The sequence below is a fragment of the Piliocolobus tephrosceles genome, chromosome 3, assembly GCF_002776525.5.
Source record: "Piliocolobus tephrosceles isolate RC106 chromosome 3, ASM277652v3, whole genome shotgun sequence".
Lineage (NCBI taxonomy): Eukaryota > Metazoa > Chordata > Mammalia > Primates > Cercopithecidae > Piliocolobus > Piliocolobus tephrosceles.
In genome coordinates, this window is record NC_045436.1 from 134,102,929 (window position 1) to 134,122,352 (window position 19,424).

Sequence of the window (19,424 nt, forward strand, 5' to 3'; positions counted from 1 at the left end):
TTTCCATGTATTTGAATGGTTTTGAAGGTTCCTTTTAGAGTTGATTTCCAGTTTTATTCCACTGTGGTCTGAGAGAGTACTTGATATAATTTCAATTTTCTTAAATATATTGAGGTTTTTTTATGGCTTATCATATGGTCTATCTTGGAGAAAGTTTCATGCACTGTTGAATAAAATGTGTATTCTGTGGCTGTTGGATGAAATGTTTTTTACATATCTCTTAGATCCATTTGTTCCAAAGTATAGTTTAAACCCATTGTTTCTTTGTTGACTTTCTGTCTTAATGACCTGTCGAGTGCTGTCAGTGGAGTATTGAAGTCCCCCACTATTATTGTGTTGCTGTCTATCTCATTTCTTAGGTTTGTTAGTAATTGTTTTGTAAGTTTGGGATCTCCAGTGTTAGGTGCATATGTTTAGAATTGTGATATTTTCCTGTTGGACAAGGCCTTTTACCATTATAGAATGTCCCTCTTTATCTCTTTTAACTGCTGTTGCTTTAAAGTGTGTGTGGTGTGTGTGTGTGTGTGAGTGTGTGTGTGTGTTTTTTTTTTTTTTTTTTTTTTTTTTCTGATATAAGAATAGCTACCCCTCCTTGCTTTTGGTGTCCATTTGCACAAAATGCCTCTTTCCATCCTTTTACTTTAATTCTGCTTAAGTCCTTATGTGTCAGGTGAGTCTCTTGAAGGCAGTAGATAGTTGGTGAGTTCTTATCCACTCTGTGGTTCTGTATCTTTTAAGTAGAGCATTTAGGCCATTTACATTCAATGTTAGTATTGAAATGTGAGGTACTGTTGCTTTCATCATGCTCTTTGTTGCCTGTGTGCTTTGGTTTTTTGTTTGTTGTTTTTGCTTTTTAAATTGTATTTTTGTTTTACAGGTCTTATGTGATTTATTGTTTAAAGACGTTCTGTTTTGATGTGTTTCCAGGATTTGTTTCAAAATTTAGGGCTCCTTTTAGCAGTTCTTGTAGTGGTAGTTTGATAACGGTGAATTCTCTCAGCATTTATTTGTCTGAAAACAACTGTATCTTCCTTTCAGATATGATGCTTGGTTTTGCTGGATCCAAAATTCTTGGCTGATAAAATGTTTTGTTTGAGGAGGTTGAAGATATGGCCCCAATCTCTTCTAGCTTGTAGGGCTTCTGCTGAGAGATCTGCTGTTAATCTGATAGGTTTTTCTCTGTGCTTCTGTCTCACTGCTATTAAGATTCTTTCCTTGGTCTTAACTTTGGATAACCTGATGACAGTGTGTCTAGGTGAAGATCTTTTTGCAGTGAATTTCCCAGGTGTTCTTTGTGCTTCTTGTATATGGCTGTCTAGTATCTCACAAGGCCAGGGATGTTTTCCTCCATTATTCCCCCAAATATGTTTTCTAAGCTTTTAGAATTGTCTTCTTCCTCAGGAACACCAATTCTTCTTAGATTTGGTTGTTTAACACAATCCCAGATTTTTTGGAGGCTTTGTTCATATTTTCTTATTCTTTTTTCTTTTTTTTTTTTTTTTTTGTTATTACACTTTAAGTTCTAGGGTACATGTGCACAACATGCAGGCTTGTTACATAGGTATACATGTGCCATGTTGGTTTGCTGCACCCATCAACTCATCATTTACATTAGGTGTTTCTCCTAATGCTATCCCTCCCCTGGCCCCTAACCCCCTGACAGGCCCCAATGTGTGATGTTCCCCGCCCTGTGTCCATGTGCTCTTGTTATTCAACTCCCACCTGTGAGTGAGAACACGTAGTGTTTGGTTTTCTGTCCTTGTGATATTTGCTTAAAATGATGGTTTCCAGCTTCATCCATGTCCCTGCAAAGGACATGAACTCATCCTTTTTTATGGTTGCATCTTATTCTTTTTTCTTTGTGTTTGTTGGATTGGGTTAATCTGAAGACCTTGTCTTTGAGCCCTAAAAGTCTTTCTTCTACTTGTTCAATTCTATTGCTGAGACTTTCCAGAGTATTTCACATTTCTAAAAGTGTGTCCAAAGTTTCCTGAATTTTTTTATTGTTTTTTCCTTAAGCTATTTCCATGAGTATTTCTCTCTTCACTTCTTATACAATTTTTTAGATTTCTTTGCATTGGGCTTCACCTTCTTCTGGTCCCTCCCTGATAAGCTTAATAACTAACTTCTTGAATTCTTTTTCAAGTAAACCAGGGATTTCTTCTTGGTTTGGATCCATTGCTGGTGAACTAGTGTGATTTTCGGGGGGTGTTGAAGAGCCTTGTGTTGTCATATTACCAGGGTTGGTTTTCTGGTTTCTTCTCATTTGGGTAGGCTCTGTCAGCAGGAAGGTATAGGGCTGAAGACTGTTGTTCAGATTCTTTAGTCCCACGGGGTATTCCTTTGATGTAGTACTCTCCCACTTTTCCTATGGATGTGGCTTCCTATGAGCTAAACTGCAGTGATTGTGTGATTGTTTTCTCTCTTCTGGGTCTAGCCACCCAGTTAGTCTACCCAGCTCCGGACTGGTACCGGGGGTTGTCTGCACAGAGTCCTGTGATGTGAACTGTCTGTGGGTCTCTCAGCCATGGATACCAGTGCTTGTTTTGGTGGAGGTCGTGGACAGTGCAATGGACTCCATGAGGGTCCTTAGTTTTGGTGGTTTAATGCTTTATCTTTGTGCTGCTTGACCTCCTGCCAGAAGGCGGTACTTTCCAGGAAGCATCAGCTATAGTGGTGTGGGGAGGAACCAGCGGAGGGCGGAGCCCTAGAACTCCCAAGATTATATGCCCTTTGTCTTATGCTACCAGGGTGGATAGGGAAGGACCATCAGATGGGGGCGGGGCTAGGCATGTCTGAGCTCACACTCTGGTTGGGCAGGTCTTGCTGAGGCTGCTGTGGGGGGATGGGGGTAAGATTCGCAGGTCACTGGAGTTGCATACCTAGGGGGATTATGGCTGTCTCCGCTGAGTCATGCAGGTTGTCACAGAAGTGGGGGAGAGCCGGCAACCACAAGCCTCACCCAGCTCCCTCGCAAACCGAATGGCTTGTCTCACTCCCACCGTGCCCCTCCCCCCACAGCCCTGAGTCTGTTTCCAGACAGAGGGCAAGATGAGCTTGAAAACCTGCCTGAGGCTATCCTCCACCCAGCTGGGAGAGAAAAAGGCTTTAGCTATTCCCCTGCTTGTGAAGTCTGCACGCCCCGATTTGCACCCTCCCGAGTTCCCGCCAGGAGCCTTCTTGCCCTGTTCAAATTGTTGCAAAGTTCAGTTAGAGATTTCCTTCTCCCTGTGGAGTTTTACCCCCTGCTCCTCTGTCCATCCTCCCTATGGATCCCTGTGGTGTCGGGCAGGAATGGGCTGCTTGGGGACCCAGCAAGCTCCCAGGGCCTTTCTGCTGCTTCCTCTACCCCTGTATTTTGCTCGGCTCTCTAACTTGACTCAACTCCAGGTAAAGTAGGAAACTTCTGCAAGCAAACCTTCAGCTTCTCCAGTGGGACTGTGCATTCAGTAAAGGAGCGTCTCCCTATCCCAGTTCCGCAGTTGGGGCACTCACAATATTTGGGGTGTCTCCCCGGTCCTGCAGGAGAAGTCCACTTCCATCAGAGGGTCCTCTCAGGATTGCTGGTTTGTCCTTGCAATCAATCTGGAGCTAAAATTCACAATGTAAGCCTCTGCATGCTGCTCTGTCCTGAGCTGCAATCTAGTCCTGGCTCTCATACACCATGATCTTCTGAATCCCTCCTTGGAGGTTTAACTCCAAAGAAGTATGCTTCCAGCTGCAGGCTATTTGAATTTGGATAAGGAGTTATGTTGGAATAGGGTGCTATATTCTGATTATTAACAACATAATCAATTTTCGTTGTCCGTGAGCTCAAAATAAGGTGAGTTGTACCATTTTTAGAATTCCTAAAGTCACTTGCTTCAGTATGCTTCAGAACACAAAACCCACATTCTCTCACAGTTACCACATTGTGTTTCTTCCAATCCTATTTTGAAGACCGTAAGACCATGATTCCTGGGCAATGTGGGGCAGAGGAGACTAGAAAACTGCATGTAATGTGCAAAGCCAGTGATTCATGTGCAGACGCTCAAGAACTTATGTAGCAATCTTGTCTGAAGACTTGAGCTCAACATCAATTTATTTCTGCACACCCTTTGGCCTAGCAATTTCATTTGTAGAAATCCATTCTACAAAACACATATTGTGGGGCCGGGCGCGGTGGCTCAAGCCTGTAATCCCAGCACTTTGGGAGGCCGAGACGGGCGGATCACGAGGTCAGGAGATCGAGACCATCCTGGCTAACACGGTGAAACCCCGTCTCTACTAAAAACTACAAAAAACTAGCCGGGCGAGGTAGCGGCGCCTGTAGTCCCGGCTACTGGGAGGCTGAGGCAGGAGAATGGCGTGAACCCGGGAGGCGGAGCTTGCAGTGAGCTGAGATCCGGCCACAGCACTCCAGCCTGGGCCACAGAGCCAGACTCCGTCTCAAAAAAAAAAAAAAAAAAAAAAAAAAAAACACATATTGTGTGCAAATATGTATGTTGCAAAGATGTTCATGAAATCATTTTAATAGCAAAGAACTGGAAACTAAATCCATTTTATAGGAACATAATTGCATAAATTATGGTACATTTACATAATGGGATCCTGTGAAGCTAATAAAAATGAGGGCAGTCTGCCTCTATATACTTTCCACAGAGATCGCTAAAACAGCATTAAAAAAAACAGAACTGTGGACTGTGCTATGGGTGATGATGTGGCAATGTAGGTTCATCAGCTGTAGCAAATGTGGAGAATGTTAGTGATGGGGAGGCTTTGTGGGTGTGGGGGCAGGGGACACATAGGAAATCTGTGTACCTTCTACTCAATTTTGCCACACATCTAAAACTGCTTTGATAAATAGTTTTAAAAAGAAAAGGAAAAAAGAACATTACAAAGGATTACATGAAGTGAGATCCCATTTAGGTAGATGAAGCAAACGTAGAGATGTGTGTATTGGAGGAATATATATACACAGATGCATAGAAAGGGAACTAGAAGGTTAAAAGACACACCAAGTTGTGTAGCACTGCCTCTTGGAAACAGGACAGGGAGACGGAAGAAGACACGGTGAAAAAAATAACTTTAACATTTTACCTCCTACACTTTTACGAAAGTTGAATGTTGTACAGAGTAAATGCAGTCCTGTATTCCTCATGCAGGGGAAGAAAACACCACAGGATAAAGACAAACAATCAAAAAAATGATGAGACCAAAGATGAGTCAAGTTACAATCATCTTTAAGTCAAATACTGTGTTGTAGAACAATCTAGCTCATATAATGTCTTAAACCTTAGATATTCTATTGGTTCATCAAAAGCCTAACATAGGCCAGGTGTGATGGTTCACGGCTGTAATCCCAGCACTTTGGGAGGCCGAGGCAGGCAGATCACCTAAGGTCAGGAGTTTGAGACCAGCCTGGCCAATATGATGAAACCTCGTCCCTACTAAAAATACAAAAATAAGCCGGTTGTGGTGGCAGGCACCTATAATACCAGCTACTGGGGAGGCTGAGGCAGAAGAATTGCTTGAACTCAGGAGGCAGAAGTTGCAGTGACCTGAGATTGCACCACTGCACTCCAGCCTGGATGAAAAGAGCAAAACTCCGTCTCAGAAAAAAAAAAAAAAAAAAAAAAAAGCCTAATATAGAGTCCTACAAATGTTGCTAAGAAAGTAAATTGAACAGGATTGCTTTAATTCTTATGATTAAACTAAAAACAAAAATGCTGGAACCTTAGCATAACTTTAAATTATATATCATTTATTGAAATATAAAGATCTTCATTTACACGTTTTAAAACAAAAACATGAACAGGGGCATTCATAATACACTTTGTATTGGTAGACCCTATCAAGTTAGTTCTTCTCACACATTCACCACACTGTTGTTTTGGGAACATGTAAGTATCTTTCTCTTTATTATTTCTAAAATATAAATTTTGGACATTCAAAAGTGCAACAGTTAATGTGCCTGTGGGGATTATCACAGTTAAAAAAATATAAACAAAGGCAGTGATACAGCTTGTCATAAATGTTTTGGCAGTATTCTCCAAGTCTATATAGAAATACATATATACATATTGATGTATAACATCATTTTATCTTACGTCCCTCTTCACAAAAATAGGACCATTTTGTACAGATTGGCAGACCACATTTTAAGGACATCACTGATCATTTAAAAAGTCACAAATTGTGTTTCTCAGGCCAGCTTTGATTGTCATCATAAAAATAGAAAGTAGGAAAGATTGGCAAATTTTCTTCTGGAGACTTTGCAGGAGGCCAAAAAGGAAACAAATCTGGAATTTGTTGAAAATACACACACACAAAAATGCAGTCATATACAAATTCAGGTGGGAGCATTTGTTAGGACTGGAAACTGCTGGACTGAGAAGTTTCATCTGGTCTCATGATGTCATGCAAGGCTCACGGCAATATTAAAATGCAAAGCACCAACAAAATAAGGCTGTACAAGGGAGAGTGAGCAATAAACAGAATGCTTGAGCTGTGATTCTAGAAACACAAATGTATTTCAAGTCTAATTGGCTCTACAGAACCTAGTCAGGTTTTCGTTTTTAATTGGCCAATCTGGCTCAGTCTTGGCACTTACTATGAAAAGGTGGATAAGAAAGTTGGGACTTGCATTGAGATTACACCAGTAGGTAGTCAAGTACTTTGTTGTTGCTTCTACATCTTCCAAAACATCACCTGCCCATAGCACATACAGTGATTGCAGTAATCACAGCCCATGTTTCATTCATATGGTATCAGCAATTAAGCAGTATTGCAAAGAATGCCAATGAACTCACACCAACCTGTTTGACAGTGTGGATAGATGTGGCAATTGATCCTCCCATCTAACCTCAAATTATCAGTAAAACTTAAAATGTTTTTTCCACCAAAACACTGAGCTGGTTACACAGAGACTTGGAACACTGAATTGCATAATTGTTGTACATGCCTTTCCTTGGCGGGGAATGCAGTGGGAGGCAGAAGATGGGAGATGGGGCAAGTTCATCTCCCTCATACGGTAGGAAGTAGCGTCTTTACTTTTGGAAAACCTGTCAAAACCAAACTTTAGCTTTCTCAGCCTCAGCTAAGACTGGAAAGTTAAATTAAGATCGCAATTGCTAGCTAGATGGCATTAAATGTCACTAACCTGAAGCCAAGGATTTAAATAGTAGGCTTCCTGCATGGTTGAATTCCAACCCTGTTCCAAAGTTCAAATTATTTGTTTCCCATGGCAACTTCCTGAAACCTAAGTCAGTGTTTCTGAAAACTGGCAGATCAGAAAGCCAGGCAGTTTAGAAAAATACAGATTCTGGTTTCCCTCAGACTTCATACTTCAGAATCTCAGGGATGGAAACCCAGGATCTAGTCATCCCGGCTGCCATGCACATTTGAGAACTGAGGATCCAGGCTAATGCACATCCAGCCTCCAGTAAAGAATACCTTTATGGTCTCGAGTTTCAAACTCTTTCTCTTTGGGGTAAGGGCTGAAAGAAGGAGGCTGATGTCTGGGCATCCTTCTGACCCTTTTCAGGTTCATAGATTCAAAAAATACATATATTGGGGCCGTCAAAGCTTTCACCAGGCATAAAGAAAAAACAAAAACGTCTGCAAATCCAGTCTTTTTGCTGATCACTATATTTTCCATTGGGTAATATACATGAGAAGTTATGTTCAGCACAGGTTTATGTCTCTACATTGAGAACTTTTAAGACTTCAGAGTTTTGTTTCCTGTAATCCCAGCACTTTGGGAGGCCGAGATGGGCGGATCACGAAGTCAGGAGATCGAGACCATCCTGGCTAACATGGTGAAATCCCATCTCTACTAAAAATAGAAAAAAATTAGCCGGGCGTAGTGGCGGGCGCCTGTAGTCCCAGCTACTCGGGAGGTTGAGGCAGGATAATGGCGTGAATCCCGGGAGGCGGAGCTTGTAGTGAGCCAAGATCATGCCACCGCACTCCAGCCTGGGTGCCTGAGCAAGACTCTGTCTCAAAAAAAAAAAAAAAAAAGAGTTTTGTTTGTTTCTAATCCCATTATTTCAGAGAGGGCAGTTAATTGTTTTTAATACAATGGATTGGGGAACCTATTCAGTACAGTTAAAAATTCTGACTTCCTGGACAACACTACTTTTACTTTGTTCTCTATGCTCAACTAAATTTAATTCACTAAAGCTATTACCATACTTTATAGAGAAACATGTTATTTAATATAAATGTCAAAAACTGTCAAACTTGTCACCTACTTAGTAAGGATTGTTTTAAATTGTGCTTTCTCTGGAGGGAAATCATGTTACATATTACACATTTAGCATTACTGATAACAGTAGTATTATTATAAATGTAGATTACAATATGAAAATGAGTTGTCAGGCTTCTAAATGCCCCAAATCTATTAAACAAAGTTGGTTAATTGTTATTCTTTATCTCTTTAACACTAAAAAAAAATAGCAAAATGTTATAGTACCAGTACCTTTTAAGGTTCAAAAGTGGTTTTTCATGCACTTCTTTAAAAAGTTCAACAGCAGCTGATATCAGGTTTCAAGAGGGAAGTACATGGATGGATTGAGTGGTCTCTTCAGAAGTCCAAAGAAGATAGTTAATACAATCTAAACATAGCCTTGGTTAGAGTTATTTACATAATTACAATGCTGAAGTTTTGTCGCAGTATAAATTGTGTCCGTTGGACTCTCACCAATGTTCTTGAAGCACAAAGTTCACCTTCCGTGGCCTATTATTCCCCTGTCCATCTATCTCCAAACTTCACACAACGCTGAGATGCTACTGAAAAAGTTCATTTCAAAATATCCCATTCATTCATATTTAGAAGGCCCCCTGAGGCCCTTGGCTGGGAACTTCTCTTTAAACATCAACCAAGTCCTCCTCTCAACCTCCGCATTGCAATAAAGTGGTTTTCTGAACGGGATCCAGAGGTGGCCCCAGAAGTGGAAGGAACCCCTCGAATCCGCCAGTTACAGGAAGCTGTCTTCCACCAGGTCTGAAGAGTCTATGCCGATGTCGTCCATCATGTCGATGTCTTCAATGGTCTCGTCCTCTCTCTTGATGAAGGTGGAACTGCTGGAACCCGTCTCAATGGCACTCTCTTCAGAGGTCTGCGAGCTGGAGGAGGGAGAGAAGAACAAAGATTACAACTCCTACAAAGAACTAGAACTAGACTGTGGCCCCCTAGAGACAAAGGAAAGCCTTTGGCACTCAAATCTGGGCTTTACAGTATGGCAAGATTCTGCCCCCAGGCCTGACATGCTGTGGTAGGTCACATGGAAAACCAAGGTCCACCCAACATTTTTACATTTCAGCTTTCCTGCTTTTCTGCCAGGTCTTTCATCAAAGTTGCTGACAAGCTACAACAATTTCTACTTGCCCTACTCAATCCTAGTGGAAGAGAAAATAAGCAATGCCTGATCCAAAGGCCCGGGAAGGTAGAGCAGGGGGTGAAGTCAGCTGCAAGCTGCAGCCAGGCCCATCAGGTGCTCTCCCGGAAGCCTCCTGGGCATCCCAACTGTGTTCTCAGGATCTCGTGCCACTTGCCTGGAATGCCCTCTTCCCCTCTCTCTTGACATCCAATGCCCGCACCTCCCACCCCATCTTGAAGGCCCAGGTGATGGCTCCTTACATACTGGAGCAGTGGCTGAAAGAGGAGTTCTGGAATCAGAAAGCCTTAGGTCTGGAATGGTCCCCCCACTTACTAGCTGTGTGATGCTACACAAGTTACTTAACTTTAACTTGAACTTCAACTGGGAAAGTTCAATTCCTGGTGTGTCAAATTCTGCAGCTCAGCCTGGTGTAGCCCTAGAAAATTTCTGGGCACCTTTCTCATGTTTTTTATTTCAATGTGACTTTCTAACTTTATATAAAAGCAGAACCCTCTTACAACTCAAATGTTATTCAGAGCCCACAAATACAAAGTAACCAAATTGAGAAAAGATCTGAGACAGAGAGCCCTAGATTCCCTGCTCAGCCTTCCCCGACCCCTGTGAAGTTCCACCACAGACCCCTAAAACTTGGAGGAACACCGTTTGCTCAAGGGATATAAACACATTATAAAAACTGGCCTGAGCAAAGCATAATAAAAAACCAAAGACTGATAGGCCACTTTGTCCCATCTTCAAATCATGTAACATATTCTAAAACAAAATAGAAAAGCCATACTTTTAAAATTACCCATTTCATACAAATAAACAAGGGCTGTCTACATATTATACCTAAATTGGTTAACAAAGGTCACAGTCATAAGCCTTCAAAATAATGCTCTGATGGGAAAGAAGAGGGAAAAAAACACACACACACAAGCAACTTGGACCTTGAACTAGGGGCCACTATCATCACCTTCTCCTACCTCTGTCCAAGGGCCATGCAAAGAGAGTGGAGAACTGGGGCATAGTCTCCTCCATCCGACCACGTGAACCAGTGATTCTCAGTCCTGCCTGGGCATTAGCTCCACCTTGGTGATGAATTAAAGAATCTAGGCCAGGCGAGGTGGTTCGTGCCTATAATGCTAGCATTTTGGGAGGCCGAGGCCAGTGGATCTCTTGAGGTCAGGAGTTCAAAACCATCCTGGCCAACATGGTGAAACCCCATCTCTACTAAAAATACAAAAAATAGCTGGGCATGGTGGCATGTGCCTGTAATCCCAGCTACTCAGGAGGCAGAGGTACAAGAATGGCTTGAACCCAGGAGGCAGAGGTTGCAGTGAGCTGAGATTGCACCACTCCAGCCTGGGTGACAGAGCAAGATTCCATCTCAAAAAAAAAAAAAAAAAAGAAAGAAAGAAAATCTAGGTAATGATCATCCAATGACTGCTAATGTTACAAAAGACAGACAACTGGACAGTGCAAACCTCCTGACAGAAGCACACAGAACCTTCTTTGAAGCATGTTTGCCAAAGATCTAACCTGAGTCAGGTTAAGTTTCTAGACTAACTACCAGTTTGCAACACATAGAGAGGACAGAAGCACCTGAGAAGGACACTACAAGGATGTAATCAGCAAAATTCTGATTATGGGAACTCCACAGGCAAACGCTATGGTTTCTTCACAAATAATATGTAAGAGGGCAAAAAGAAGAGGCAAAGTGAACTTACAGAGACATAGTAACCCAGTGCAATGTGTGACTCTTATCTGGATCTCAAATGGAACAAAACAAGTGTACGATAATTTTTTTTAACTTTTATGTTCAGGGGCACATGTGCAGGTTTGTTACATAGATAAATCACATGTCATGGGGGTTTGGTGTACAGATTATTTCGTCACCCAAGTAATAAGCACAGTATCCGATAGGCATTTTTTCTGATCCTCTTCCTTCTCCCATCCTGCACCCTCAACTATGCCCTGGTGTGTGTTGTTCCCCTCTTTGTGTCCATGTGTTCTCGTTGTTTATAAGTGTCTCCCACTTATAAGTGAGAACATGTGTTGGGGCTGTTGGGGCTGAATAAGTGAGAGCAGTGTTAAGTTGCTGCTTAACACTGGTCTTCTGTTCAGTGCAACACTATTCACAATAGCATTAGTTTCTGTTCCTGCATTAGTTTGCTAAGGATGATGACCTCAGGTTCCGTACATGTTGCTGCAAAGGACATGATCTTGTTCTTTTTTTTATTTCATTTTTGTGTTCTCCACTTCTTAAGTTCAAGGGTACATGTGCAAGTTGTGCAGGTTTGTTACATAGGTAAACATGTGTCATGGTGGTTTGCTGCACAAATCATCCCATCACCCATCCTTTAGCTATTCTTCCTGATGCTCCACCTAACCCCTAACCCCTGAAAGGCCCCAGTGTGTGTTGTTTCCCTCCATGTGTCCATGTGTCCTCATTGTTCAGCTCCCACTGATAAGTGAGAACATGTGGTGTTTGGTTTTCTGTTCCTGTATTAGTTTGCTGAGGATAACGGCTTCCAGCTCCATCCATGTCCCTGCAAAGGACATGATCTCATTCCTTTTTATGGCTATATAGTGTTCCATGGTGTATATGTACCATATTTTCTTTACCCAGTCTATCATTGATGGGCATTAGGTTGCTTCCACGATTTTGCTATTGTGAACTGTGCGGCAGTGAACATACACATGCATGTGTCCTTGTAATAGAATGATTTATATACCTCTGGGTATATACCCAGTAACGGGATTGATGGGTCAAACAGTATTCCTGCTTCTAGGTCTTTGGGGGAATCGCCACACTGTCTTCCACAGTGGTTGAACTAATTTACACTCCAACCGACATTGTAAAAGTGTTTCTTTTTCTCCACAACTTCACCACCATTGGTTGATTTTTGACTTTTAAATAACAGCCATTCTGACTGGTGCGAGATGGTATCTCAGATCTTGTTCTTTTTCATCGATGCACAGTATTCCATGGTGTATATGTGCCAGATGTTCTTTATCTAATCTACTGTCAGTAGGCATTTAGGATGATTACATGTCTTTGCTATTGTGAATAGTGTTGCACTGAACATACGTATGCATGTCTTTATGGTAGAATGATTTATATTCCTTTGGTTATATACCCAATAATGGGATTGCTGCGTCGAAAGGTAATTCTGCTAAAAGTTCTTTGAGGCCAGACGCGGTAGCTTAAGCCTGTAATCCCAGCACTTTGGGAGGCCAAGGCGGGTGGATCACAAGGTCAGAGATCGAGACCATCCTGGCCAACACGGTGAAACCCCGTCTCTACTAAAAATACAAAAAATTAGCCGGGCGCGGTGGCAGGCGCCTGTAGTTCCAGCTACTCGGGAGGCTGAGGCAGAAGAATGGCGTGAACCCGGGAGGCGGAGCTTGCAGTGAGCCGAGATCTCACCAATCCACTCCAGCCTGGGTGACAAAGTGGAACTCCCACTCAAAAAAAAAAAAAAAAAAAGTTTTTTTCCCCCCCTCTCAAAAAAAAAAAAAAAAAAAGTTCTTTGAGAAATCACCACACTGCTTTCCACAATAGCTGAAGTAATTTGCACTCCAGTGAGCAGGGTGTAAGCATCCCCTTTTCTCCACAACTTCACCAGCATCTGTTATTTTTTGACTTTTTAATAATAACCATTCTGACTGGTGTGAGATGGTATCTCATCATGGTTCTGATTTGCATTTCTCTAGTGATCAGTGATGTTGAGCATTTTTTCGTATGCTTGTTGGCTGCATGTATGTCTTCTTTTGAAGTCTCTGCTCATGTCCTCTGCCCACTTTTTAATGGAGTACGATAATATTTGTGAGATAATTTGAACTTTAACTGGCTGTCTGATGTCTTAATGGTTTATTGTCCCTGTTTTGGGTGAGATAATGGCATTGTAGTTATTTTTAATAACTTTTTAATAAGTGTTGTTATTCTTTAAAATAGAGCCCTTATCTTTAAGAGACACACTGGAATATTTATGGGTGAAATGATATGGTGTCTAGGATTTGCTTCCAAACAATCCAGAGGAGGCTGAGGAGAGACAGACATGGCCATGCATACATCCAGGCTGGTAGAGTGCATAGTCATTGAAGCTGGGTGATGGATACTGAACAGCTCACTATGCTATGTGAATTGTGCACATATTAGAAATCTTCCAGAATATAAAATTTAAAAGAAAGAAGAATCAAATCAGCCAGGGAGCAGTTGGCCACCACCCCCAGGGATTCTAATTTGTTGTTTTGGGTGAGGCTTGTATATCAACAGTTTTTAAATCTCTGCAGGTGATTCCAATTCACAGGTAGGGTATAGCATCGAAGGACTCAGTCCCGCCTCTCTCCACTTTTTCCCTAGTTCAATGACTATTTAAGACAATGGCAGGAGAGGCTTATATGATCTCAGTAATCACAGTTCTGTATCAATTTGATCAAATTACCTGAGAACTTCACTCAAAGATTCTCCACCAGGGAAGCATGACCCTCTCCCCACAACATGCACACCCGTCTCCCAGCCCCAGGGGGAACATATTAGAATCATCTGGGAAGCATTTTCAAAACCACACCGACCTCCTGAGGATTCTGCAACTTGCCCCCAAGTACAGATTTACCACCCAGGAGTGCACCATTATCAGGTCCTCTCCTTCAGGGCCTGTAGGGGAGGGGAAAGGTGAGACACTGACGCTGCCCCCCAGCTACCTGTGTCTGTTCCTCTTGCCCAGGTCCTCCTCCTCAGGGACAGGGTCAATGTCAGGCAGAGGAATGATATAGCCACTGTCAGCGCTCAGTCTCTGCTCATCCAGACCACCCTCCCAGTCCTTCAGCTTGTCTTCCTCGTTTTTGTAGGTGACACCAATGTACGCATTGTCTGAGTCCACACGCATGCGTGCCACAGCAGGATGGTCACTCTTCAGGAAGTCCAGATGAATTTTTTCATAACTCTATAAACATTCATTAAACATATTTAATCAAGTTTTAATGACCAAACCTCAAAAATGAATAGAGACACTCAGAACTTACTATTATTTAACTGTACATATTTCCAAACTATCTGGAAGATGCGGGACTTAGTTGAAGGAGAGTCATGTCAACTATCCCCAGAGACGTAGAACATGAAGAAGTGGCCACCAATGGTAAAGAGCTTCTGCCGGTAGGTGCTAAGATACCAGTGGCCCCTTTTCCAAGTCAGTAGCTACAACCGAGAACCCTTCTGGTCCCCATCACATTGCCTTTCCAGGGCTTGGATGGGTCCCATAGAGAGGCAGTGAGGACTTCTATTGGGTGGATAATACCCAAAGCCTTCATGATCCTTAAACATTGGAGAGGTCTAACATTAGATGTGAACAGACCCTATTTTCAACAATAGCTTCAATCTCTTTCCACCAACACATTTCCACCAATCAGAGCCTCTTTGACCAACTGAGGGTTAATTTCCTTCTGCCTCCTCACTGCCTCACTGCCTCACCTGTGAAAGTGTAGTGGGCAGTGAGATAATTAACAGACAGAAGTGTTTAATTTGCAGTTTAGCACACAATCTCCTAATGCTGTCCCTCCTTGAGAGAAAGGAAGAACAATGATAAGTATAAAAAGTCTACACAGGGACTAATCTGAATCTAAGGAACTGAGGTTATGTCTGAGTTTTCCTCTCAACACCTCAGCAGAAGGTTGTTTTATTCATTTACATATCCTGCTTGGTTCCATGAAATTACATTTGTTCCTCTGAACAATGCTTCCTAGTCCACAAAAACCAGCTGGTGCCACAGATAACAGCTGAGGTTGTTCTTTCCAGTCAGCTGGTAAAAGCCAATTTTGCATGGATTTAAGTGCATTCAAATTAGCGATGTAATGGCCATGGATTCCCTGAGTCTTCTAACTGCACACTAACTTCTGATACTCAAACATCTAGAGAAGAGTAGGTGCTACACATTTAAGATGAAAGGGAAGCCCCGCGGGAAGGAGAGGGTTTTCATTCATTATTGCTACTAGGGTCTTGTGGAGCACTGCCATGAAGCCCAGCAACTGGATCACACAATCTTTTGCCTCTTTTGAAAATGCTCCTCTAGAAATGCCAAACAGCACAGCTCACTGGTATAACTTTCAGCTTTATCCAGACCTTTCCACCCACAGATCCAAACATACCTTTTTATATTGTCCAGGCAGCAGATTCTCCACAATCTCACTCAGGTGGTAAAAAGAGGGTCTCTTCTCTGGCTCACTGTTCCAGCATTTCACCATGATCTCGTAGCTGAGGGACAGAACTCAAGAGTGGGCACGGGGGGAAGTCTCAGGGCCCCTCCCTCCCCCTAGACCCACAGAGTGTGAACACAGGCCCCCGGGATGGGGAAGAAGCTCACACTTCACTGGTAGCATGGTCAGGCTTGGCCATCCGGTACCCACTCTTGATCTTATTGTAGAAAGTAGAATCCACCATCATGCCGGGGTAAGGAGTACCACCTACAAGCCAAACAATAAACAGCAGGACTAACAAATGCTCAGTGCATTGTTGAAACACTTGGCATGATAGAACACCGTTAGAACACCTTTCAGATCCTATAGCCTTGAAACACTGTTTTTTTCCAGAAAATTCAGTGTCATCATCTCCTTCCCTTCAGAGACCAGCTCAAATCTTAAATTTAATTAGGACTCCAGGTTGGTCAAGTCCAAGTACCATCACAAAAATTCTACATCTTTAGAAACAAGCATTCAAGTGTTTTTCAATGTGTATGACTATTGGATCAACACAGACAAAATGAACTAGAAAAGCAAGGAGAAATTGTGAATCATTAAAACTCAGAGAGTCTTTTTCACCAGGTATGTTCAAATCGCTAAAGCAAAAATCAAAGTGGGGGCCTCTCTGCTTTTAAGGGAGTACGAGACTCCATTAAGCCACTGGGGGATGATCCATTGTGATCATCCATGGAGGGAGAACTAGGAAGAAAAAGGAGAAGGGGCAGGAAGACACGCTTTCCTATTACATCCTCATCACAGATAAATCCATGAAACATTTCACACATTCAAAGCCAAGGCCAGGTCAAGTTAAGTTCCCTCTCTGAAGCCTTCCCACACTATTCCAGGACTCCTTTCTCTTTACTCAAGACTCGAATTACAATTTTAAATCAGTACCACACTGTTTATCCCTAAGTGTGTAAGTCTCATCTCCCCAGATGAACCATCCAGATGTCAGGGTTATGGCTCATCCTTCTCTTAGGGACCTCACCGTGCAGCCCAGGGCACCTGGGTTGTTCAGCACCTGGGTTGTCAAGACTGGCCAATGACAACCAGGAATGAGAGCCCTGCCCTTCCCTCCACATATCCCTTTTCACCTGATATCAATCACCACCAGGTGAGGGAGGGCCCACTCTCCAAGGGTGTACCCATGTGACCCAAAGCCCAAAATGAAAAAGCAGCCGGGATGCAAATGTCATTGGGACCACTTCCAATGGGAGGAAGTCACTCTGGCATAGCCCAAAGGAGACGAGGGGCAGAGATCAGGAGTGAGATGCAACCCCCAACAAAGACCCCATTTCCACCGGCATGGGCCTATCTCAGACACAATAAGGCACGTGTGATATGAGGCGGCTGCAGCGTACTGGCCTCACACCAGGTTATCTTAACACTGTCTACATGCTGGGGCTTGAAAGAACACATTTTCCTTCCAGTGGTGTTTCAGAACAGCCCAAACAAGCAGCAATGTCAGGCCCATACCAAGGGAAAAGATCTCCCAGAGCAGAATGCCGTAAGACCAGACATCACTCAGTGTGGTGTAGAGGTTGTCAAAGATGCTCTCAGGAGCCATCCACTTCACAGGCAGAAAGGTCTGCAAGGAAGGAGGGAGAGAGTTAAACCCATGTCTACTCACTGATGATCTACAGCAGTGGAAATGGAAAAGGGTTCCCTTTGGGCTCTTAATAACTTGTGCTAATTATCTTGTCCCATTTGAGTGTCTCTTATATGTGTTTTGTTCATTGCTGAACTCTCAGTGCCTGGCACATAGTAGGTGTTCAACAAATACTAGATGAATGATGAATGATCAATATTGCCTTTTATGTCCTCCAAAGGAATAATATCCAAAAACATTAATCCTGAATTTTCACTCAAAAGGTGTAAGCCCTGAAGGGACCTGTTTCCTCTATTTAGATATTCCTGGGAACAAAATTAAGAACAGATCCAGTGATCTATGAGCCGATTACAGCTATCACGGCCACAGGAGTACATGAATCACACAAAGCATGGATGCAGGCCATGTCTTTCCCTAGGTGGAAGCAGCAGCTGCCATGAGCTATCTCACGTCCAGTGCAGTGAGGTGATTTGGAATTGTACCTACAGGGAGCAGATGTATCCCTACAGGGAGCTGTGTCATCTGCTGAGAAGTGGAAGGAATGGGGAGAATGGTCCAAGAAGACAACAAAATGAATATCTTTAAGGAAACTGTGCCTCCAAGATATATAAACCCAAATGGTTTCAATATTTTAGGGGTCACAGATGGCATTTGAATATCTGATAAAAGCTTAAAATATAGAGACACCATTTTTGGGAATGCATGCTTGTCCATGCATACACGTAATTGACATATTAATAGCTAACACTTGCCAGGTGCAGTGGCTCACACCTGTCATCCCAACACTTTGGGAGGCTGAGGCAGGCAGATAGATCACTTGAGGCCAGGAGTTCGAGACCAGCCTGGCAAACATGGTGAAACCCTGTCTCTACTAAAAATACAAAAATTAGCTGAGTGTGGTGGTGCATGCCTGTAATCCCAGCTACTCAGGAGGCTGAGGCAGGAGAATCGCTTCAACCTGGGAGGCGGAAGTTTGCAGTGAGCCAAGATTGCACCACTGCTCTCCAGCCTGGGTGACAGAGTGAGACTCTGTCTCAAAAAAAAAAAAAAAAAAAAGAAAAAAAAGAAAATAAATAAATAAATAAAATAGCTAACAGTTATTGAGTGCTGTTTCTATATGCCAGGCACTGTCCTAAGCACTTTACATGAATTCATTGATTTAATCTCCATAGCAACTCAGCAAATAGGTACTGTTATCACCTCCCACTACAGTCAGGGACATAGAGGGGCAGAACAGTCGAGTATCTAGCCCTGAATCCAAATCAAGTAAGTGGAAGAGCTGGCACTCACACCTGGGCAATCTGCTGCCAAGGCTGTGTACTGACCCCTTGTAGTGTATTGATGTTTTAAAAAACAGGCACCGAATCTCTAGAAGCAACATCTGACTTCAGAGATTAAAGTGAAGGAGGGTGAGCATGCCCACTGAGGGAAGTGAGGACGTACACTGCCTTTCGATACGTAGTTCGAATCATGCATGATGTCTCTGGCCAGGCCAAAGTCACAGATCTTCACAATTTTTCCTTGTGCCAGGAGGACGTTGCGAGCAGCCAGATCCCGGTGGACACACTGCACCGAAAAGGAAGAAATGCCTCAGGGTCAAGCCATCTGTGGCTGAACCAGCATCACCCCTGCAAGACTGGCCAATCCCCGATCCATGGTGGCACTTGGAGCTGCCTGCCTGGATATAAAGGGCTGGCCTTCTCCCAGGTTCTCACTCCACCCACTCCCAACAGAGAGAAAGCTCTAGAGAAGAGTAGATGCCTGATGATTTCGGACTCCCTGCCCTGTGTAGGGGATGAAGGAGAGAGACAGGTAAGTAAGAGGCCCCTGTTATTAATGGCCTTTCCAAGATCTATCTCCTAGCATCTCCTTCCACACTCCACTCACTCTGAAATCTGTGGCTGGGTCTAAAAAGGTCTCTGTTCCTTGAACTTACATTTTTTGAAGCCAAAAACTCCATTCCTCGGGCAACTTGATAGGTGAAGCTCAACAAATCCAACAAAGTAAGGCCTTCTGAGTTATCATCTGAAAGGAGGTTTTTGACTTCTGAGTCTGCAGAAAAGAAATTAAATGTATTGGTGCTGGCAGGCAGCAGGAAATCATCAGGTTGCAGAGGCATGCCCAAAGAACACATCCAAATATTTTCTTAATTTTCTTGTAGAATGTTTAGATCTCACAGGTGAATATCACTATGCGAAGGTTCTATCTTAGAAAAC

General features: G+C 42.9%; 1 protein-coding gene across 2 annotated transcripts in view; it reads right to left on the minus strand.

Moving 5' to 3' along the window:
- Positions 1-8,960: 8,960 nt before the first annotated feature.
- PDGFRA (platelet derived growth factor receptor alpha) overlaps positions 8,961-19,424 on the minus strand; it is a 61,182-nt gene continuing 50,718 nt past the window's right edge. For both annotated transcript variants that reach the window (XM_023183121.1, XM_023183120.1), the window contains exons 17-23: positions 19,145-19,260; positions 18,652-18,774; positions 17,076-17,187; positions 15,725-15,824; positions 15,510-15,615; positions 14,070-14,311; positions 8,961-9,108 (exon numbers count right to left, since the gene is read on the minus strand). In XM_023183121.1, the coding sequence (XP_023038889.1) occupies positions 8,961-9,108; positions 14,070-14,311; positions 15,510-15,615; positions 15,725-15,824; positions 17,076-17,187; positions 18,652-18,774; positions 19,145-19,260 (947 nt within the window). The remainder of the gene's footprint in view (positions 9,109-14,069; positions 14,312-15,509; positions 15,616-15,724; positions 15,825-17,075; positions 17,188-18,651; positions 18,775-19,144; positions 19,261-19,424) is intronic.